General features: G+C 51.2%; 4 protein-coding genes across 4 annotated transcripts; 3 read left to right on the top strand and 1 right to left on the bottom strand.

The window, feature by feature from the left end:
* Positions 1-413: 413 nt before the first annotated feature.
* On the top strand, positions 414-1,818 carry INS49_001299 (uncharacterized protein; the record flags this gene model as incomplete). Its single annotated transcript, XM_043162131.1, has 2 exons — positions 414-825; positions 1,049-1,818. 2 exons carry the CDS (start codon positions 414-416, stop codon positions 1,816-1,818), a joined length of 1,182 nt encoding a protein of 393 aa, XP_043030637.1.
* Positions 1,819-3,807: 1,989 nt separating this feature from the next.
* INS49_001298 (uncharacterized protein) lies at positions 3,808-6,183 on the bottom strand (the record flags this gene model as incomplete). The annotated part of the gene is made up of 3 exons (XM_043162130.1): positions 3,808-4,996; positions 5,132-5,861; positions 6,015-6,183. The coding sequence occupies 3 exons, from the start codon at positions 6,181-6,183 to the stop codon at positions 3,808-3,810; spliced, it is 2,088 nt and encodes a 695-aa protein (XP_043030636.1).
* Positions 6,184-9,275: 3,092 nt separating this feature from the next.
* INS49_001297 (uncharacterized protein) lies at positions 9,276-11,160 on the top strand (the record flags this gene model as incomplete). The annotated part of the gene is made up of 3 exons (XM_043162129.1): positions 9,276-9,606; positions 10,050-10,267; positions 10,345-11,160. 3 exons carry the CDS (start codon positions 9,276-9,278, stop codon positions 11,158-11,160), a joined length of 1,365 nt encoding a protein of 454 aa, XP_043030635.1.
* A 1,587-nt stretch (positions 11,161-12,747) lies between these two features.
* Positions 12,748-16,482, top strand: INS49_001296 (uncharacterized protein; the record flags this gene model as incomplete). Its single annotated transcript, XM_043162128.1, has 7 exons — positions 12,748-13,289; positions 13,334-14,184; positions 15,622-15,720; positions 15,773-15,815; positions 15,869-15,916; positions 15,977-16,248; positions 16,319-16,482. 7 exons carry the CDS (start codon positions 12,748-12,750, stop codon positions 16,480-16,482), a joined length of 2,019 nt encoding a protein of 672 aa, XP_043030634.1.
* Between the last annotated feature and the right edge of the window lie 3,565 nt (positions 16,483-20,047).

The raw sequence follows: 20,047 nt of genomic DNA, 5'->3' as shown, positions 1-20,047 counted from the left end.
AGATCCATCATGTGCTGCCAAGCGGGCCGTCTCATTCGTCGCCTGACCTCGCCTCCCATCTCTATCAGACATGCTCTCGGCTGAGCTGACACACCCGACCCTCCGCTGCCCGTTCAGCTTCCCATCTCGCACAAGGCAGACGGCACCAACCGTCTGTTGGCTGTGGTTCAGACCGGGTCGATCCATGTCACAAGCGTGCCAAAGATGAGATGTCTCTGCCGTCAGCCCGCCGTCTGCTCGTCATGTGCATGTGCATGTGCTAGGCCCTTCAGCCTTCTATATCCAAGACCGACTCCCTCCTGGGAACAGCCTCCATCGTTCTTGCACAGATAGATAGGTGCAGATATATGTGGGTAGGTTCCCCTGGTAGGCCTGCCTCTGCCAGTGAGGCCACCACCACCACCACCACCACGATGGCCTACATGACACCCACCACGAACACCCTCCACACCCTCATCCCGGGCTGGACCAACACCCCCATTCCCAACTTCTCCCTTTCTGCCGCAGGCCTACTCGTTCTCGCCGACCTAAACACCATCGCCCAACGGACCTCTCTCCGCGGCGGCTCCTCCTGGTTCGACAGCCTCCTCCTCGCCCCGGGTCTGCACTACCAGCAGGCCGCCGACGAGGTCGCTCACGGTGATGCCAAGACCCTGGTCGCCGTCGAAATCCAGCCTGATGGGAAGCCCGCCTCCCACCAGATCGTCAACCAGGCCGTTGTGAACTATGTCCTGCGCACTGCCAAGGAGGGCGAGACGGTCGTGCTGGACGTCGGCGAGATACCCGTAAAGTCACGGTCGTGGCGTACGGGACGAGCCGGTCGTGGTGGGCAGAGGGCATCGGTGTATACCGGGGGTCGGGGCGGTGGTGGCAATGGTATTGCCTTGCCCGACCTAGGCTGGACGGCACATCTGTTGTATCTGGCCAGCCCCCTACTTACCTGCGTGGCTATTGTGTTGATAATACTTGTAGGAGATTGTGGGGTCCCCCTTTCTCTCTAATACCAGAACTCACGGCATGTACGAGCTCCCTGCTAATCTCGGCACAGGGTGGGCACTCGCCCTCACCGCGGCCCTGATGCTCTCTCGCATCTTGAACATATTTGTCATAAAGCAGCGCTCTCGGCCAAAACCAAAGATACTCCCGCCGCCCTTCTCCCATCCACTCTCCCTGGACCCCAGGATGGCACGCATCACACAGTACACCATCAACATCAGCCCGGTCACGACGGTCATCCTGCGCGGCCTCTCGAGCGACCTCCAGGCCCTCACCACCACCGTCTGGCTCCGGCCCAAGACGCACGCCGAGGGCTACCTCGAGGCCATAGCCAAGGTCCTGGTCTATCTTGTCGCCGCCTGCAGCGGGAACGCCACCCAGGCAGGCAATCTGATCATGCTGGTGCTGCTGCTCATCAGCGGCGGCATGCTGGCCCTGAGCAACGCGAGCGTCAAGGGCCTGCGCAGCGGCGGGAGGGTTGTCGCGCCCTCCCCAGAGGACAGGTACGCGCGCGGTCCGCACGGCGGCGGCCGGTCGAGCGGTAACAGCAGCAGCGGCAGTGATGGTCGTGTTGGTGCTGGTGGAGGGGTTCAGAACGGCAGTGGCCACCGGTCCCGGGTGAGGCGGCGGGAGACTACTGAGTCGTGGACCGAGAGCAGCGACCTGAGCAGCCTCAAGAGCTCCGAGGACTCGCTGGAGAAGGGCGAGGGCCCTGGGAGGCTCCGACGGCACTCATCGACTGATAGCGGGCCGCCGGACTACCGCGTTCAGGTTGACACCCGCCTTGGCGTGCTGGAAGTTGTCGCTTCGAGGGGCCGATAGGGCTGATTGACGTGTTGATCATTACGAAGAGGAAAAGACTCAGGTATTGTAGCGAGTATAAGGTGGTTTGATGTAAGCTTTTGATGCTAGACCACAGGAGCACCCAGCGCAGGCTAGGATGTGTTGCAGCGGGAAGACAACAGGCCCTACGAACTGATGCGACGTAGAAAGCACAACAGGCAACTCCCTTTCATTATCCTTTCGTCCAATGATTTGGGCTCCGCCTCTTCTTTGAAGCTTACAATAGCACTGAACCCAACACGGCAGTTACGATGGGCGAGGGGCTGCTGGTACGTGCATACACAACACGCAGGCACATCACATTCTTCGAATGGGGGATTACGAGAAGGGCATGTTGCAAGGCCAAATCAGTGCATCTGACCATTAAACCACACCAGACCAAAGCCCTTGGCTTTTGGTTGGCTCTCCTAATTTGGTATCTATCATGACAAAGACGGATCCGCCAACCGAGAACCAAGAAGAATTAGAAAAATCATTTCCATTGCCCGTCGAACTTTCTCCCCTATCCACCGTTTCTTCAGTGCAGATAGGCCGCGCAATCGCAAGGCGCAAGGGAGAACGTCGGAAGCACTCCAGGATCTTGGCGAGGCGCTCTGAGCAGTCCGGGATGAGCCGGTCTCAGGGAAGAGAGAAAAGACGGGCAGAAAAGGCGGGAATATGAATATGTGAATGATCCTCCGCAACCGATGCAGTCTTGCCAGATAGTCCACAGTCCATTCAATCCGACCAACGATCTTCTCGTGCCTTCCTCCCTTTTTGGTGTCCCCCGGCACGCAGATGAGTGCTCGACTCTTGCGTGTCAGTGTGGGACAGACACTTTGGATGAAGAACCCCACCGACGCGATGTCTTGCATCCCAACAGGTAGAGAGTGGTGTCTCAACACCCATTCCCTGGGACGACCGCTCATCGACGACGACAGTGCCGCGGGAGTTCGACGGGTTCCCGCCACCGACGTCCCCCTCTCACACCTTTTGAAGCTCGCGAGCCTCACACCTCATGCCTCATCCTCAGCGCAGACGATGCCATCAAGCCCCTGACGATCCCTCATGCAATCAATGCTGGTTTTCTTTTGCCAAGCCGAGCCCACCACCAAACGCTTTCCCACCTGCGAGAACAAAGCCCGCGAAGCGCAAATGCAGTAATTAGTCGAACGGCGGGCGGGGACTCCCTCATACTTGGTACACAATTCAATAGGAGATGCTGTGACCCATGGTCGAAGAGATCTAAGAATAAAATAAGAATAGTTTGTTGAATCCGTGAGTCCTGTGTTCGTTTGGAGACGAAAATCCGTGTCAGGTGTAGTAAAATATGCTGTGGGCGCGAGGGTTGGAATTGACGCCGAAAAATGGACGGAAGAAGAAAAACCTAGGCCGACAGAAAAGAAAAGTTGACAACCGAGATGGTTCCGGATCCTGCTGTGTTGAGACTCAGGGCCTTTGGCTTCGCTCTCCCAACACCGTTGTTGCATCGGACTAGATGCTCCTGGAGGAAAGCTTCTGCCTGGGCGAGTGTTGGAATGGTGATAGTATCTGAGACCTGAACTGTCCAAGTGCCGAGAGATCGCGCCGCACAAGGTGGTTCAATAACAACGAGAGGTTGTTATAGAGTACCTATCGTTATGGACCGGCCGAGACTTGACCAATCCACCACTTGCCGGATGGGGCAGGGATGATATTCGAAAATGGTGCCGGGATGGAATCGAGAGCTAGGCTCAAGTCAAAACGCGTTGGCTCGAAGTATGCCGAGTTTGTCGCAGGAACCAGAAAGAAAACAGCGCAAGAGAAAAGTTGCAATGCGTTGGTACAGAAAGCCTCCAGAGTCTGGCCGCCAGGGGAAAAAGTCATGTTGCTCGTGTCGCGGCTTCCAAGAAACGACTGCCGCAGTGGCAGTAAAAGTACAGGCCGTTGCAGCGGCAAGTAGCGAGCGAGGAGCCCGCAATCCAAACGAGAAAATTTTGGTTGGTGGCGCTAAGAAAGCTCCTCGTAGCAGCGCACAACCTCACAAAGCGCGCGCAGCAGGGTCGAATCCAGCTCCCGGGCGTTCTGCCCCAGGATGGCGGCATCCTCACTGTCCTCGTCGCTATCCCTGGCAGCAGCGGCGGGCGAGCACTGTTTGACCGTTTCCACCAGTCGCTTGATGTTGCCGGCGATGGCGTCGCGGAGGTCACGCATGGCGGACTCGGACTCAAGAGAGGCGGAGAAGGCCGCGGCAGGCGGGGTGGTCTTGCGGTGCTTGTCCTTGCGGCCGCCCAGCGTGCCGGGGCGTGGCCTGACAGGCTTGCCCATGTGCGTCGCGCCGAGGCCGAGGAGCGAGGCTGCCTTCTTGGGAACCACGGCGGTCGACGCGGTGGTGGCGACCTCATCCTGGAGCTCGCGGATGGCCAGGTCGTCACGGTCCTGTAGCTCCAGGTCCGCACGGCTAGTGACGCCTGGAGGGAAGTTCAGAGATGGCCGGGAACGCAGACCGGGGTGGCCGGGGCTGCTTAGCAGGTGAGGCATCGCGCCGCAGAGAGAGTTCATGTAGTTGTAGGCGATAAGATGGGCATACAGGCCGTCGAGGAGGTAGTCGGTCCCGTCGGGGAAGATGCTGCGGAGCGCACCAACGCAGGCACTCACCTCGGAGGACTTGCGAGACGGGGGAGTGTTGGACCGCATTGAGAAATTACGGTGGTCCACCGGTGGCCAGAAGTCATCTTGCTCCTTCAGGAAGGGCGAATTGGGAGAAGGGGCTTGGCGAGATGAGAGGTGAAGCTTCTTGCCACGCAGAGAGAGCTTCTTGAGCTTCAGGTTGCCTAAAGATGACTTGCGGTCCACCGACCCAGACACGGATTCCGTGGTGTATGCGTCAAAAGCTGTGAACGCATAGTCGTCGCTGTCACGGCCGAAGCCACGGTCGCCACTGCTGGTGCCGCCGCGCCTGAGCTTACGCGAATAGCTACGGATCGTCTGCACGGTGAGAGACGAGGTGCGAAGCATTGTGTCGGGGAAGTTGCCGACGCTGATGCGCAGGTTCTCCAGGACTTCAGCTGCGACGCGGACACTGCCGATTGGAGCCTTGCTCGTAGGCGAGTGGGTGGTGAGGTGTGTCGTCGAGGTGAGGTGAGCGTTGGTGGCGCTCGAGTCCAGCCAGGACTGAACTTGAGTGACGATGGGCATTCTGGAATGGCTTTGTGTTTTTCGAAGCTTGTGAAGCAAACTTGGATGGTGTCGCGAGTTTTGATGAGTGTCGGACGCGTCGTGAGCAAAAGCTTCCTGGGGAGGCGGCGAAGGAGGCCGCAGCTGATAGCTTGACGTAGCCGTGAGGGCGTACTGTGGCTCGTAGATGGGTTGGCGGCACCTGGCATGAACGTTCTCGCACGAGGCAGCCTCGTTGGTCTCCCAGTCGTCTGGGGTATGGTATGACTGGGGCAGAGGGGCAGTCGACTGGTATGGTAAAGAGGGTGTTGGCGGCTTCGAAGCAGCCTCCAGCTCGACCTTGTGCGGGGCACAGCCTACGCGAACTTGCGTGGCCTCTCCGATAACAACAGTGGTGACTTGGTGGCTGAGAGAGGATCGCCTCTTGGGAACATCGACATGAGCAAAATGTTCTGCATGTCCCAACGCGCTCGACCGTGTTGCCGACTGGTCTTGGGATCCGTCCGAGTACTCAGCAGCTCCGACCGATGCCACGCCTCCGTCCAGGTCTGCCTCGGTCCTCAACATGTCAGGATCCAGGTCCACCCAGCTCCTGCCGCCCTTTCCAGGAGCTCGTGCAGCTTCCTTGCTCAGGCTGCTGGCCGGAGAGAGACATATTTCTCCTACTCCTCCGAGCACCGAATGGATCTCGACCGATGTGGCCGCCGTGGTCACAGACTGCTTCCGGGTCCGGACTGATGGCGACGACGTCCCAGGCTCGATGTCTGCAGACGAATCACTGACCCAGTCGTCGTCGAGGCCGTTGAGGAACAGCCTCCTGCTCTCCTTGTTGCCGTCCTTCTTCATGTGTATCTCCTTGATGGCGAAGATGTGATCCTGCCGTTGGCCTGGGAGCGAGCTGAGCCGGGGCCCGGGGCCTCTAAGAGGCCACTCGTCTTGCTGTCTTCCATGTTGTTGTCTTCTGGCGGTGTCCGTCCTGGCCCTAGCGTGCTCCCTTGGAGAGCACAAGGTGGTCTCTGAAGTCGTGCGGTGCAACATACCTGTAACAACACGACCGGGATTGCGGCGCGGGACCTGAGGTGGCTGGCATTCCAGGGCCAGTGACGCCGCCGGCGACCCTGCGGTCAAGCTCCTGGTGCGGAACACATCCTGCGATCTTGCCAGGTCCCTGGCAAGAATCTCTGGGAAAGTTTGCTCGATTGCGTCCATGTCGGTTCTCCCAGGTGGGTGGGTAGCAAACAGGACCTGAGATTCGGGAGGCAGAGGCGCACAGGAGCTATACTCAGACCTGGGCCCTCCGTGGTCCTCGGGCAGCAGGGACTAGCCTCTGGAAGGGCTGTCGCGATTGTGTTGCACAGGGCAAACTCTGGGATCGAATAACAAGACGAGCCCCTTCCGGACGCTCACTTGGTGTGGCGGCAGTTGAGGAACTAAAAAAGCCTCTCGTCACAACACAGGTCCTAAGCCCGTGGCGTGGGCGACTCAAATCAGGGCTTGATATTAAAGGGCTGCTATGCCAGCCAACGTCGGCCGCGGGAGGGACGGACGGACGACCGAACGGGCGGAGTGGCCCGACCTGAGGTCTGACAAAGAAGTAGACCAGACAAGCGGTACTACCGAGGAGGAGATGTTGATTAACAAATTATTTTGCGCGGACAGGCAAAGTGGACGAGAAAGAGAGTATGCGGCCGGGCTTCCAGCAGTGGTCGTCCCATGCGGTGACACGGGTTATAGGACCACAGCACCAGGACCAACTGACGGCTCGTAATGACGCAGCAGATCAGCCGAAACGGTGCTGCCACACGAGACACTGTCCCGGAGCATATAATAACGAGGTGATGGCGAGAAGCATGGTTGACATGTTCGAGACGGCAAGGGAAAAGAAGACATGGCCGATGCTTATCCCTCGCCCTGCTGCCACAAACTCTGTCAATCAGGTCCCTGCGGGTGCGAGAGTGAGGTGGCGGGCCACAAGCCAACTGAAATGACAGGGAATGGGACGGTGTCTCAACCCAGATCAGCCAAGACGAGCACGGCAAGGTCGTAAGATCGATTCCGCAGAGAAAGACACGAGGACGAGCAAGCCTCTGCCCGCGGGCTCGAAGGGAGAAGGTACACCATGGCTGCATGGTAGATTGTTGACTCAGGACCGGGGGTTGGCAAGCAGTGGGAGGGCTTGCAGGCCCTCTGCCGCCTTGCATATGCCGCCGCAGGGGTAAGAGGACGCCAGGACGAGAGCCACAGAGCTTGCAGCGCGCCGGTCTAGTGCAGGACTGCTGCGAGGCTTGCCGCGTGTCGGTGTGTTTCGACAGGTTCCGGTATTGACGAGGAGCTGTGGCACAGGACGCTGAGCGGTCCGAGTCGCACGCCCGCGATAACGGTCGATGTAGCAACCCGGTCGATGGGGGAGTTTTAAGGCGTCACGAGATGGGATCCCGATGATCCAGGTAGATTAACCGGGAAGGCCAGGAACCCCAGGAACCATGCTGCACAGATGAACGAACGCCCAAGCCGTTCGTTTGCGAAGCACCCCAGGCGGTCGCCCATGTTGACAGCTGCCTGCCGGGCGCGCAAAAGCAACCAAGGAGGCGCATCCAGACCGGAATAGTGAGCGCTGTGGCTTGAAAAACTCGTCGTGGACAGGTGAGACAAGGCCATTACGGAGGGCCCGGATGCCATCACGGCTCCGCGTGGCCTGGCCTCTCGCTTCTCTAGGCCCTCTGGCTCTCAGACCCGGCAGTCTCAGTCTGACGATGCTCGCTTGTGGCATGGGAGCCGTCGATAGGGGACTCCACAGGCGAGTGATCGTCGTCGACTCGGAATGGCGCCAGGATATGCTGCGCCCAGGCTAGAAGCGAGGACTGATCTTCCAGAAGCTGGCGTAGCAGTCGAGGAAAAGCAGCCGTCTGATCGACACTACTCCTCTTTCTCTGGTAGCGAGATCTGGGAAAAAGCAAGTGAGATCAGCGGATCAGACAATGGGACAATCAGAGGCTGGGTTGGCGGAGGTCAGTGGGTTTTCAGGACCAGAGCAGGGCGACGAGGTTGGATTGAGGAGTCGCCGACGGAGGTTGTGACCCTACTAGGGCAGGAGGACGTTTAGCAACCAAGGTTGGGGCTCATGCCCACCCCACATGGCGCTAGACCTAACCAGGGGATCCCATCTGGGCAGCAACAAGCACCCCTGGAAGGGGCGCCCAAGAGGGTGTCCTAGTACTATGCTCAGCAGTCCCAGCTGGTGTGTTCCTGATTAGCCTGGTCAGCAATGTGACTCTGTGATATGGTAATAATGAAGGAGGAATACTGCCTCATGTTATTACTATTATACATCAGCCAGATGACAGACACTGAGTGCTTTGCCATTCAGGGGTGGTGTCCAACGCTGATGTGAATATGATGGCACAAGCAAATCCAGTCCTTGCTGAGCTGACGCACTACAGTGCTGTAAACAAACAGACAGCCACGGCTGGGCAACCTGCACGGCGCAGTCCAAAAAGCAAAAGGCAATGGCTTGAGCATCATGCACCTGCACAAGCACCTTGCATCTCGGGCCCAATAGTCCAGATACTAGTCAGCCATCGAGTCCCGGCTTGGCCTCAAAGCTCCTGCCACACATGGTCATCAGTGGCCTGTTGGGTGTATAAGACTGCATAGCCTAGGCGTTTTCCACCCGTCTACCTGGGCATCTGCCCAGGCCAGAGCACTAACCATCCACTCCAGGGGCCCTCACAGTCCAACGGTCCAGGCGAACTTATGCAAGCAAGATGATGGGACAATTGGTTGGTTGGCCAGCCAGGTGACAGGAGGACAACATCGTCGCCACGGTTACTTCACAGCCCCGAGTCGCTGGTGTTGGATTCGCCGTGATGCTCCCCATTGAGAGATAGCAGCCCGATCATGCATTGGGCACAGGCCTTGGTCCCGCCGAAACGCACCCAACGACGTCCGTTCAGCGTCATATCTGGTGGACGGACCACAGTCCGGCCCGGCTGTCGGGCACCCGGAGCCCAATCCCGGCACATCATGGGCCGAGCTATCGCACCCAACCAGTCCGGGACCGGCGACAAGTGGGGCGGGCCCACCGACGACGGAGCTCCGGTCTGAATTTTGCGCCCTTCAAGGGGCGAGAGTGAACCTCTGGGTCGATTTTTTATTTTTTATTTTTTTTAAAGCGCCTTAAGTATCGCACGATGCCTGGGCCTCGCATCGCCGCCGGGAGGGCAACGTCAGCAACCCAAAGCGGTTTGCCTACATCACCATAACCTACATGCAGCCTCTCTCCCAAGTTGGCCCCGTCAGACATGTTCCACCACGACGATGAAAAGCACTGGGGCCCAGCCGGGCCCAACCCTGGTGTCCTCCAAGAAAATCACCCGGGTATGTATCCTGGAGGATACGATGACCACGACGTGACAACGCAGGGCTCCCACGACGACGACGATGACGACGTAGGGTCGACCGCTCCCCCATCAATGAGGAGGCAAAGGACTGCCCGTGCGTCGGAGGATCTGAGGAGGACAGCCAGCAACGTCCTGTCCACCATCGCCTCGCGCATCACGACGCGAGGCTGGCCGGAGCCGCCGCCTCCCCCGGACGGCGGTGCCAAGGCCTGGACCCAGGTGGCTTGTGTACGTCTTACTGTCAAACTATCAATACCTAGGAATTCAAGATATCGAGGCAGCTCCGAATTGAAGACAAACTTGCCTGATTTTCTGCACGAGTTGTGCCTGAGTTGTGCCAGTAGATGGTGACACTGCCGGATTGCTAACCTTGACGCAGGGATGGTATGCTAGAGCACACTGCTTGATTTGCCCTATTGACTTTCCAGTTCGAGTTACTGATGAGCCGCGCGCAGGATCGCCATCTTCGTGACCTGGGGATACTTGAACTCGTTCGGAAGCTTCCAGACATATTATGAGCAGACGATGCCTGACACGCCGCCCTCGACAATCTCCTGGATCGGGTCCCTGCGTAAGCACCATTCTTCTCCTCTTACGGCCTCCCGTCTGTCATTATTTGGAATATTCCAGAACGCATCACTTTGGGACCCGTAGCAGGTGATTAACATGGACCAGAAATCTGGCTGACCATGGTCGGCGGTGTCTTTACCGGTCGGCTCCTCGACGCCGGCTTCTTCGTGCCGACCTTCTTCGTCGGAGCCGCCCTCCAGGTCCTCGGCATGTTCCTGATGAGCGTCTCCAAGACATACTGGCAGCTCATGCTGACACAGGGCGTGCTTACCGGCCTAGGTGGCGGTATCTTTTTCACACCCTCGCTGGCCCTCGTGACTACCGTGAGTGACTGGCCTACGCCTCTCCTGGACGAGAACGAGTGGCTCTCCTCGTACATCTTGTGGCTGACCTTGCAAAGTACTTCGACAAAAGACGTGGGCTGGCCATGGGGCTTGTCACCACGGGAAACTCGGCCGGCGGCATCATCTATCCTCTCGTGGTCCGACAGTTGATCCCCAAGCTCGGCTTCGCCTGGACGTCGCGGGTCCTGGGCTTCATCAACCTGGCCTCGCTGGGCGTGTGCCTTGCCTTCATGCGCCCGCGCCTCCCGCCGCGCAAGTCGGGCCCGATCATCGACTGGGCCGCCTTCCGGGAGCCCGTGTTCGACACTTTTGTCGCGGGCTGGTGGCTCATCATGTGGGCCAACTACTACACCTTCTACTACATCGCCTCCTTCGGCGTCGAGGACCTTGGTATGACCTACTCGGCCGCCTCAGTCCTCATCATGGTCGTCAACGGCGCGGGCCTCCCATTCCGCGTCATTGTTCCCCTGTTCTCCGATCGCCTTGGGCCGCTGAACGTGCTGCTCCCCGTCACGCTCACATGGGTGATCATCGCGTTCTGCTGGCTGGCCGTGAGGGATATTGGCGGGTACTACGCCTTCACAGCCGTCTACGGTGCGACTTCTGGGGCGTTCCAGTGCTTGCTGCCGACTACCATTGCCAGCATCACAGACCGGCTGGACAAGGTTGGAACGAGAATGGGTATGGCTTTCGCGATCATCAGCATCTCGTCCATGACTGGACCTCCTGTTGGAGGCGCCCTACAGACTTCAGGGTCCCGCCCATATCTGGGGCCGCAATTGTGGGCAGCATGCTCTATACTGGCCGGTTTTATTCTCTGTCTTGCCGCCCGGTGGGCAAAGGCTGGACTTGGCTTCCGGGCGAAGTGCTAAGCCTATCACTTATGACCCAACACAATAATTACATTATATAACAAAAATATGAACTAGCATTTTGTCCTTCCCCAGTCGAGATATTAATGTACTGGTTAAACGTATCTTCATTTTTAATGCTGTCTTGTTATGTTATAGTGAAGAAGCCTAAAGGGAGGTTTTTTAAATACATAGGCTTGGCCCGTTTCACAAGAAACATAAGCTTCAGAGACTGTCCTCAGTTGTCTTATGATATGCTAGCCAGGGCAACTGTAGTAGATGGAGGAGTCTATCTCTACAAGACAGCTGGCGTGATGACACACTAGATATTCCTGCTGCCAGTTGTCTACCTTTATTGGATCACGTAGAATCCTAGGAGATTTTTTGATTACTGAAGTAACTACAAGAAGCATCGAGCTGCCCAGTCTCCCAAGTGTTGTTCACTTAAACAGCCGCAAGCAACATTTTGTGTTCCATGGGGCAGCAACGTACAGACACGGATGCAAGACAGATCTCGATACATGGACTCAAACACACATCTCCCTAGAGTAAACAAACAGTGTATCAAGTACCTGGGTACCTGAGCCAGCTGCCCTGCCCACCACAGCTCCACTATTGCGGTCGACCATGCAGCCCTCCCAGATGCCAGGTGCAGGTCAGAAATGAAAACCTTGTACTGAGTTTTGGATTTTGAAACTTTATTTCTTCAGTCACTCACTTACTTTCCTGGAGTCACGCTGTCAACAACACACACGCAGACTCCGTATCGGGAGCGTCAAACGCTCCCAGCTACCCAACCCTCGGCCTCAGCAGCCCATGAAAACATGCCAGTCCACGATTGTAGACGAGTGCTTGTCTGAGTTCCTTTCTTGTAGCATCCGAGGTGGAAGTCTAGCTGAACACGAAATGAGTTCTCTGGCTGTCCTCACTCAACATCCGGCGCATAGAAGAGATGAGCAAACGTCTCGGTCAGACTGATGCAGGAAGACCCGAGAAATCTGTTGGCTTGCTTTTACTATTCTTCGCTGCAAGCACCACGGCAGAAAGCTTGTGGTCGGTATTTCCATGATGAGCCCTGTGCATGATGACAACGAATATGTGGCATGGTTTCTCGGTAACGAAGTAAACTTGAAAGGAGTCAGCACACAGTAGATTATCCTCTTGGGAGCTGTTCCACTGCAAAAGGGTGCAGGCGACAAAGTTTCAGGCGGTTCGGGCCGCAAACGCTACTGTAGATCGATCCACCAAGCTGTGGGGCTAGCGTGCTGGTGAAGAGACCCCTGCTTGTAAAAGGATGCAGGGGCAACTTACACCCACTCTGTCAGTGAATGCCCACATTCACCTTTCCAGTCACAGATCAATCCGTTCAGTATTTATAGCCTAGATTTCAGGCCATTTGGTCTCTTCATTTCCATCCATTCTTCCTCACTTCAAACTTTCTACCCAAACTGCTCATCCAAGCACAAGAGACTGCTGCTTCGATGGACTACACTCGCGGTAGCAGGGGACGCCGGCAGCAGTCATCGGTCAAGCACCTAGACTGACAATCTCCAGTCACGACATTCCGAGAACACAAATGAGGCGTTTGCAGACAATCATTCCGAGGACATGTCAGACGAGCCACCCCGCCTTCAGTCGCACCCAAGAGCAGGTAACAAGCGCATGGCGCAGGAACTGGACGACGCAGCTAGCAGCACCCGCAAGAGAAGGCCCGGACGACCGCGTACCGTGGACAGGGACGAGAACGACGTGCCCTTGTACCGGCAGACTAAAGGTAGGAAAGCTGGTCGGCCGCCCAAGAAGCAGCCGCGGGAGGAGGAGGAGGAGGAGGAGGAGGAGGAGGAGGAGGAGGAGGAGGAGGAGGAGGAGGAGGACGACGACGACGACGACGACGAGCGGCTCCCTGATCCCCCAAACATGCCACCAGATTTCGAAACCTCGCCATTCACACTACAGGAAATCCTCTCTGGCCAACCCTGCATGGATCAGTACGAACTTCTCCGAGGCTTCTGGGTCGACGAGGCCCACTGGACCGAACTGGACGAGAATCTGGCGCAGTCAACGAACAACAACTCAGCCCAACGTTCCCTCTGGCAGATCATGTGGCAGGTTTTCAGGGCCCCGCTCACCGATCTCTTAGGTTCGGCCTGGTAATTGATACCTCCACAGCCTGGAACATCTTGACAATACGCAGCGACTCGGAGGCTTCGGCAAAATACCACCACGCCTACGTGACACTGCTTCAGACCGAGAAGCTGCGGGAGCTGGCCTTGCACCCCGTTTGGGAGGGCAGGATCGACGTATTCCGCTATGTGCTCATGTGGTCGGTCCGCTGCAGCATAGAGGACCACGACGATCCACTCGAGCCTATTAAGCCATTGAGCCCCCTCATAACCAACAAGATCAAATCCAAATCGGCCAGGGCTGAAATCGCCTACGAAATCACCAGACACAATGGCATCCGCTCTCAACCTTTGATCGACAGGCTGTGCCGGAAGCTGAGAGCCATGGGCAATCCCCGCCCCGCTGTATCGACCGTCGAGAAGCAGTTGTTCATGTTGAGCAGTGCATATATGACAAATGTCATCGAAGCTTTAGGCCCCCTCCTGCATCTCCCCACCCAGACTACCCTCTGGCCCTCTGCGAGTTCCTTCTACGGAGATTGGAAGAAGGCCAAGCCCCTGGCGGAGACCAGGTGGCCGAGGAAAGCGACTGACGTCGGTCTCATGACCAAGGCCTTTGTCCAGCGAATGAGAATGGAGTCAGCTTGCAGAGATCGCCTCACTGGGGCCGGCTCATACCTCTACGACATCGGTGGAACACACTGTTCCGCTACGGCCACATGTTACGATGACATCGAAGTGGACGAGCGCGCTGGCCCGACCCAGAGTCAGCTCGATGTCGTCAGAGGCCTGGTCATGCCGCCGTTTGGCGCATACCTCCCGGCGTCCCAGTGGCGCATCAACGAGATCGAAATAAGCACGAATACGCGGACGAACCTGGGCAGTTCGGTCTCTCGGTCACGGGCTTCTTCGGCTGCCCGCAGTGAGCGCCGTTCGTCCACCCACGATGAAGGAAGGACCCTGCCAGCAACGTCCCTCCTTTCTCCAAGGGGGTTCAGTTCGACTCATCCAGACCGGCGACCCCTGCACGAGGAGGGTAGACGTGAGGTAACACATCTGTCCTCATCTCCAGCCCAGAGCTCTGCCAGTCGAGACGAGTCAGTCAGTCATGGTCACCAACAACAGCCTCGGAACCGCAAAGCTACGAGGGCCATCTCCTCCGAGGTTGATCGATTCTTGAAGAGTGACGACGACCCAGTTGTGTGAAACAATGGGAGACCACCTGCAACCATGAAGTTAATGGTGCAGAGCTTCTGTTCGTGGGCAAATTGTGGTTCGTCCACAATTGGTTCTCCCACTAGGGCTTCAAGTAATTGAAGGTGCAGCTCGTCAAAAGGATCATGGAAGAAATGATGAGAAAGAAGGTGCCGGAGACTATCCGCAAAGATGCTTGGCCCTTAGAGACCCACAAAACAGCCACAGTGTTGCAAGCTGGGACGAGAAATCCCCGATCATGGCAAGGCAAAATTCCGGGGTGGCAGCACCTAGGTGTATGTATAACTACATTAGACTGAATGACCAGTTCAGGAAGCAAGGTATAATATTGCTTCCTAAGGTGCGTTCATTCTGTCCGTGTGCATGCCTGCAGGCGGATAACACGAGAGAGAGACCGAGAACGACTATCTCGGTCGTTTCTCCTGTCGCCATGACGTCGCACGGATGCTCGCTGTCGTTCTCCGCATCCCCAATACTGCTATTCGTCAGACGGGGCGAGCCGCTACTGCAGTGCCGAATACGGAGTGGATTCGGGCGTGGAGACGGCAGAGGGTATCTTGGTAGACTATACTGTGGCACCGTTGATGCCGAACACGCGGGAAGGCCCTGCAGCCCTGCATCGGGCCCCGTCCCACCCACACGTTTACTGTTGATTAGCAACTATTGTGGATGAACACTGCGGACAAGCGGTGGACACCACCAGAACAGTCCCTTGATGCCCCCTATTATGGGAACAGAATCTGTGCGACCCATCACTTCATGGCGCTCTAGCTTAATTGCTCTGGGAACAGAAGCACAGCCCCGAGCGGCTACTAGGAATTTCGCAAGATGAACATAAGAAGGGCCTCTGTTCCGCATCTGAAAGAATCAACTGTGATCATCATCTCAGGCAACATTGGGTCTCTTTCTTCTGATTATCACAATCCAGAGCCATACATATTGCAAAACAACATGAAGTTTTCAATCTTCTCTGTTGCCCAGCTGTGCCTTCTGGCCTCAGCCCTGCCTCAGCCCTGCCTCAGCCCTGCCTCAAAATGGGGCTGAAACTCTTCCTGAAGGAGAATGGCGGGCAGGTGGTCCTGATGACTGTGAGTCCAACGGAGAAGACCCCCTTCTCACACCATAACCCACTGACGCCTTATAGTTCGTGGCCCTTACCCGATGATGAACACTCTGGCGAACCGCGGCTTCCTTCCCCGTGACGGCCGCAACATCACCCGAGAAAATGCGATTCATGCCCTGGGTACTGGAATCAACTTCGATGCCGAGCTGGCCGGTATCATGTGGGGACCAAGCCGTCATCGCCAACCCCGAGCCCAACGCGACCTTCTTCACGCTGTGAGCCATCCCCACCGATTTCAAAAAGTAGCTCGGCTCCTAACCATGCGTAGGGATAACCTCAACCGCCACAATGTCTTGGAACATGATGCCAGCTTGAGGTATGTACGTGCGCAGTACCCAATCGCAGAAGAGACTCCCACTAACACTCCAACTACTAGCCGCTCTGACGCCTTCTTCGGCAACAACCACGTCTTTAACCAATCTGTCTTCGACACCTCCACCGTCTACTGGACTACCGACATCCTCACGCCCAAACAAATCGCGAACAGCAAGTTGGCACGGCAAGTCACCTCGCGGGCTTACAACCCCGAGTACATATTCAAAACGACCACCGAGGATTTCAGCCTCGGTGAGGTCGCCGCCTCCTTCATCGCCTTTGGGAATCTGCAGGATCCCACCGTCGAGAAGAAACTCGTCACCTACTTCTTCGGTATGTCTGAGTGCCAAATCCATGTTGTCGCTGAATGTCACTTCTGACTGAAGTGGCTTGGACAAAACAGAGAACGAGCGCCTCCCCAGCGAGCTGGGATGGACCGAAAAGGAGGCACAGGTCAGCCTGACTGATATCATGAGCGCCACAAACGTCCTCAGGAATGCTACCAGTCTCTTCACTGGCGCTGGGACTCCACACAAGGTCCGCCGTGATCTGCACGCCGGCTTCTAGGCTCTCGGAAGGGTCTGCGGTCTAGTGTGCCCGGAGCTGTGTGATTTATCTTTCTAAGAATTTGCTGGTGATGGATTGGGACGCCAGAGATTGATCAATGAATTCTCAAAGTATATGGTTACAAGGCTTGGAAAGTCTTATTTACTCCAGGCCACAATCAACTATTTTCTTTCCAGCTCAGGTTTCATTTGATACGACATTCTATTTTCCCGCGCCATTAGCTCAACCCTACAGTATGCTTCTATTCGGTCTATTTCAGGTTATTCTAGTTTTTGAGTACAATCGAGGCTCAAATGCCTGAATCAGGACTGCTAGATCATGAAGTCGAACGGCCACTTTGATAAGACCGTTCCCCCTCTCCCTTCAGACCCAGAAGACCCTTAGCTAACCTTGCCCACCTGTCCCAGAATTAAATTAAGCATTAAACCACATCCTCGCGATCCTCAAAGCACGCCCGTACTCGATATCCAGGTAGTAATACCTTGGGCTAACACCAACGTGCACAGCCCTAATGAAGCAATTAAGCAAATGATAGTTAATTGTTGGGTATTAAGGAGAGAAATCTCCCCGCTATTAAACGCTCAGAAGGAGCCTATTTATAGGCTAGCGCTAGCGTATAGGCATACAACCCTCGCAGCGCTAGCGTATAGGCATACAATCCTCGCACCTTTCAACACACCCCCCATCACGAGTATCATCATCCTAACGATAATAAAAGATATTCCGTTTCAATAGCTAAAAATATAATTTAAATGTTTCGCTATAATTTATACTAAGATTACTATATAAATATCATTTAATATTTATATATTTTGCTTATATCATTTTTAATTAATTATTTAAACGCCCCTCTTAGCAATATAAACCCTATACTTATCTTAATCTTAATCTCCTATAAGCCTCTTTAAGGGTAAGGCAAGGCAATGCTTTTATATAAATATTGGCGAGATTATCTTTAAATGCGATATAATAAATATTATATATTTCTTTAATTTCTTTATAAATAAAGTAATAATAAATAGCGATATATTTTAATTAAGCGTTAACTTTATAATTTTAAATAAGGTTTAATGTTAATTAATTATTAATATATAAAATAAGCAAACATTTAATATGCTTAATGCTTAAATCTTTTAATGCTTAAATCATTTAATAAAGATATAATAATATTAATAAACATACTATATATTCCGCCTTGCAAGTGGATTTTATAACGGTAGATTGGTGTTTTAATGATTAAGCAATTAAGCTGCCATTAAAGAGTTGCATATATCCGCTAAATGCTTTTAAATTATTTAAATTAATATTATAAAAAGCATTAGCATGTATATTAAGTATGGTAAATTAAAATAATAACGTTTATTTTAAAAATCACAAGGCATAGTTTAATGTATGCTAAATGTATTAAAATATTCTCTTTGCAATATTTAAATAATGAATTATAGGCTTTGCATTAAATATTAAGAGCATTGCATATAAAAACGCAAAATTAAGTTTCATTTTAATAATAAGAAAATTAATAAATCCGGTAAGTAATTAATATATTATTATATTTATTATAATATCATTAGGTTCCTTTTATTATGAAAATAAATTTAAATCCATAAAAGTTTATCTTTAATTGCAATTAAATATATTAAAGCATTTTAAAATCCATTAAGCATATCCCTTTTAAGAAATGCAAATTTTATTATTAGTTTATGTAATTTCCAATCTAAGTAAATATTTGCAAAGATTAAAATCCTTATACTTAAAACATTGCATAAGCTTAATGTAAAATTTATTAACTTAAAAGGAACTCTTAATAATAAGAATATTATTAATATAAATAGTAATAATAATTTAATCTTTAATAAAAATATAAGAATTAAATATTATTTCCATTAAATATTTAATTAATTCCTTTTTAAAAGTATTAAACTATTCGCAACTTAATTATTTAAATTTATATAGGGCATTAAGAAGTTTTAAAATAACTTATTAATTATTAAATAATATTTAATATCCTTGCAATAATTATATATAAACGTTATGTTTTAAATAGCTATATAAATATGCTATTTTAATATTAAATTGCTAAAGCCACCAGCCCATTATAACAGCAATAGCAATAATTAATTTTAAACTATTATAGCGCGTTATAGGGCTATAAGTATCATTATAATTTATGCTATAAATTTATATATATTTATAAGCAATAAGTTAAGCCTTATAACAAATAAGCTTATTAAAAGCATTAAACTTCTTTATATATACCTAGCAAGGATTAATAATATATTAATTTACAATAGCAAGTATTTTAACTTATATACTTATATTTAAAAGTAATTTAAGTTTTCTTTTAATAGCCTATTATTAAACATCCCTTTTATTACTCTTTATAACCTATATATATATATTAAGGATATTATTAATATTTACCATGCTAGCAAATAATGCTTAAATAAAGATTTAATTAGGGTAATCGGCATTAATTAATATTAATTAAGCAAGATTTAACATAAAGTTTGCATTAATTAATGCTAAATTATTAAAATCTTTAAAATATTTTATAATAATATTTACATTTTCTTTTGCTTTTCGCAAAGGCTAAATTCATTGTTTTTAAGAATTGTGGAACTATATGGGTCCTATAAGTTTAAGTAATTCATTAATGGGTTTCGCAAGTTTAAGCGGTTTATCTACGGGTTTATTTGCAAGTTCCGCATTATTAGCAAGTTTTATTAATTAAAACATTAATAATACCTTTATCTTAAGTAATATGTTTTCATTTAATTAGTTAATTATCCATGCAATCTTTATTACTAAATTAAATTAAGTAATATGGCTTAATATTGCGGTTATAATGACTTTTTAAAGTAATATAAATAAATAAAAAATAATCTTGCCTTTAGCCTTAAATCCTATAAAGTATACCTTTTTAGCTTTATTTAATAATTTCATTCTTAGTTTGCAAGCCTTAATAGGGATATAAAGGTATATAGAGCAAAAGTATAATTAAAAATATTTAATATTAAGCTTTTATTTATAAAGCGCCTTAAATAACGTTATTTAGCATAATAAGGCTAAGTATAGTTTTTAATTCCATAAGTATATTATATAGGAAATTGCTTTAAGCTATAAGAATAAGTAATTTTCATTGCAAATTATTATGTAAGTATTAATAATAATAGTATATATAAACCTTTTAAGCATGCTATTTAACTTATGGTAATAAAGGGGTAATTTCTTATAAATAATTTTATATCTTTAAAATATTGCAATAATTATTTTATTTATATATTTACCTTCGTTATTTAAATTAAATATCTTAATTTTCGCGCTAAATTAAGTTTTAATTATGTTTAAAAATCCCTTAATAACGTTTAAAATATTGTCTTTTTAAGTAATAAAGTAAACTTAACAAAATTAAATATAATTATTAATAAATGAAATAAAGTATTAAGAACCTTTTAATAATTTTACTAAGAATTTACTTAATAAATTAAATTAAATATATTTAAATAGCTATATAAATTATTGTTTTAGCAATAAATATAGGCATTTCTTAATAAACTTTATAAGT

This window comes from Diaporthe citri (genome assembly GCF_014595645.1).
Source record: "Diaporthe citri strain NFHF-8-4 chromosome Unknown scaffold_1, whole genome shotgun sequence".
NCBI classification, from domain to species: domain Eukaryota; kingdom Fungi; phylum Ascomycota; class Sordariomycetes; order Diaporthales; family Diaporthaceae; genus Diaporthe; species Diaporthe citri.
Note: the sequence above shows the minus strand (reverse complement) of the source record. Positions and strands in the feature narration are given on the sequence as shown.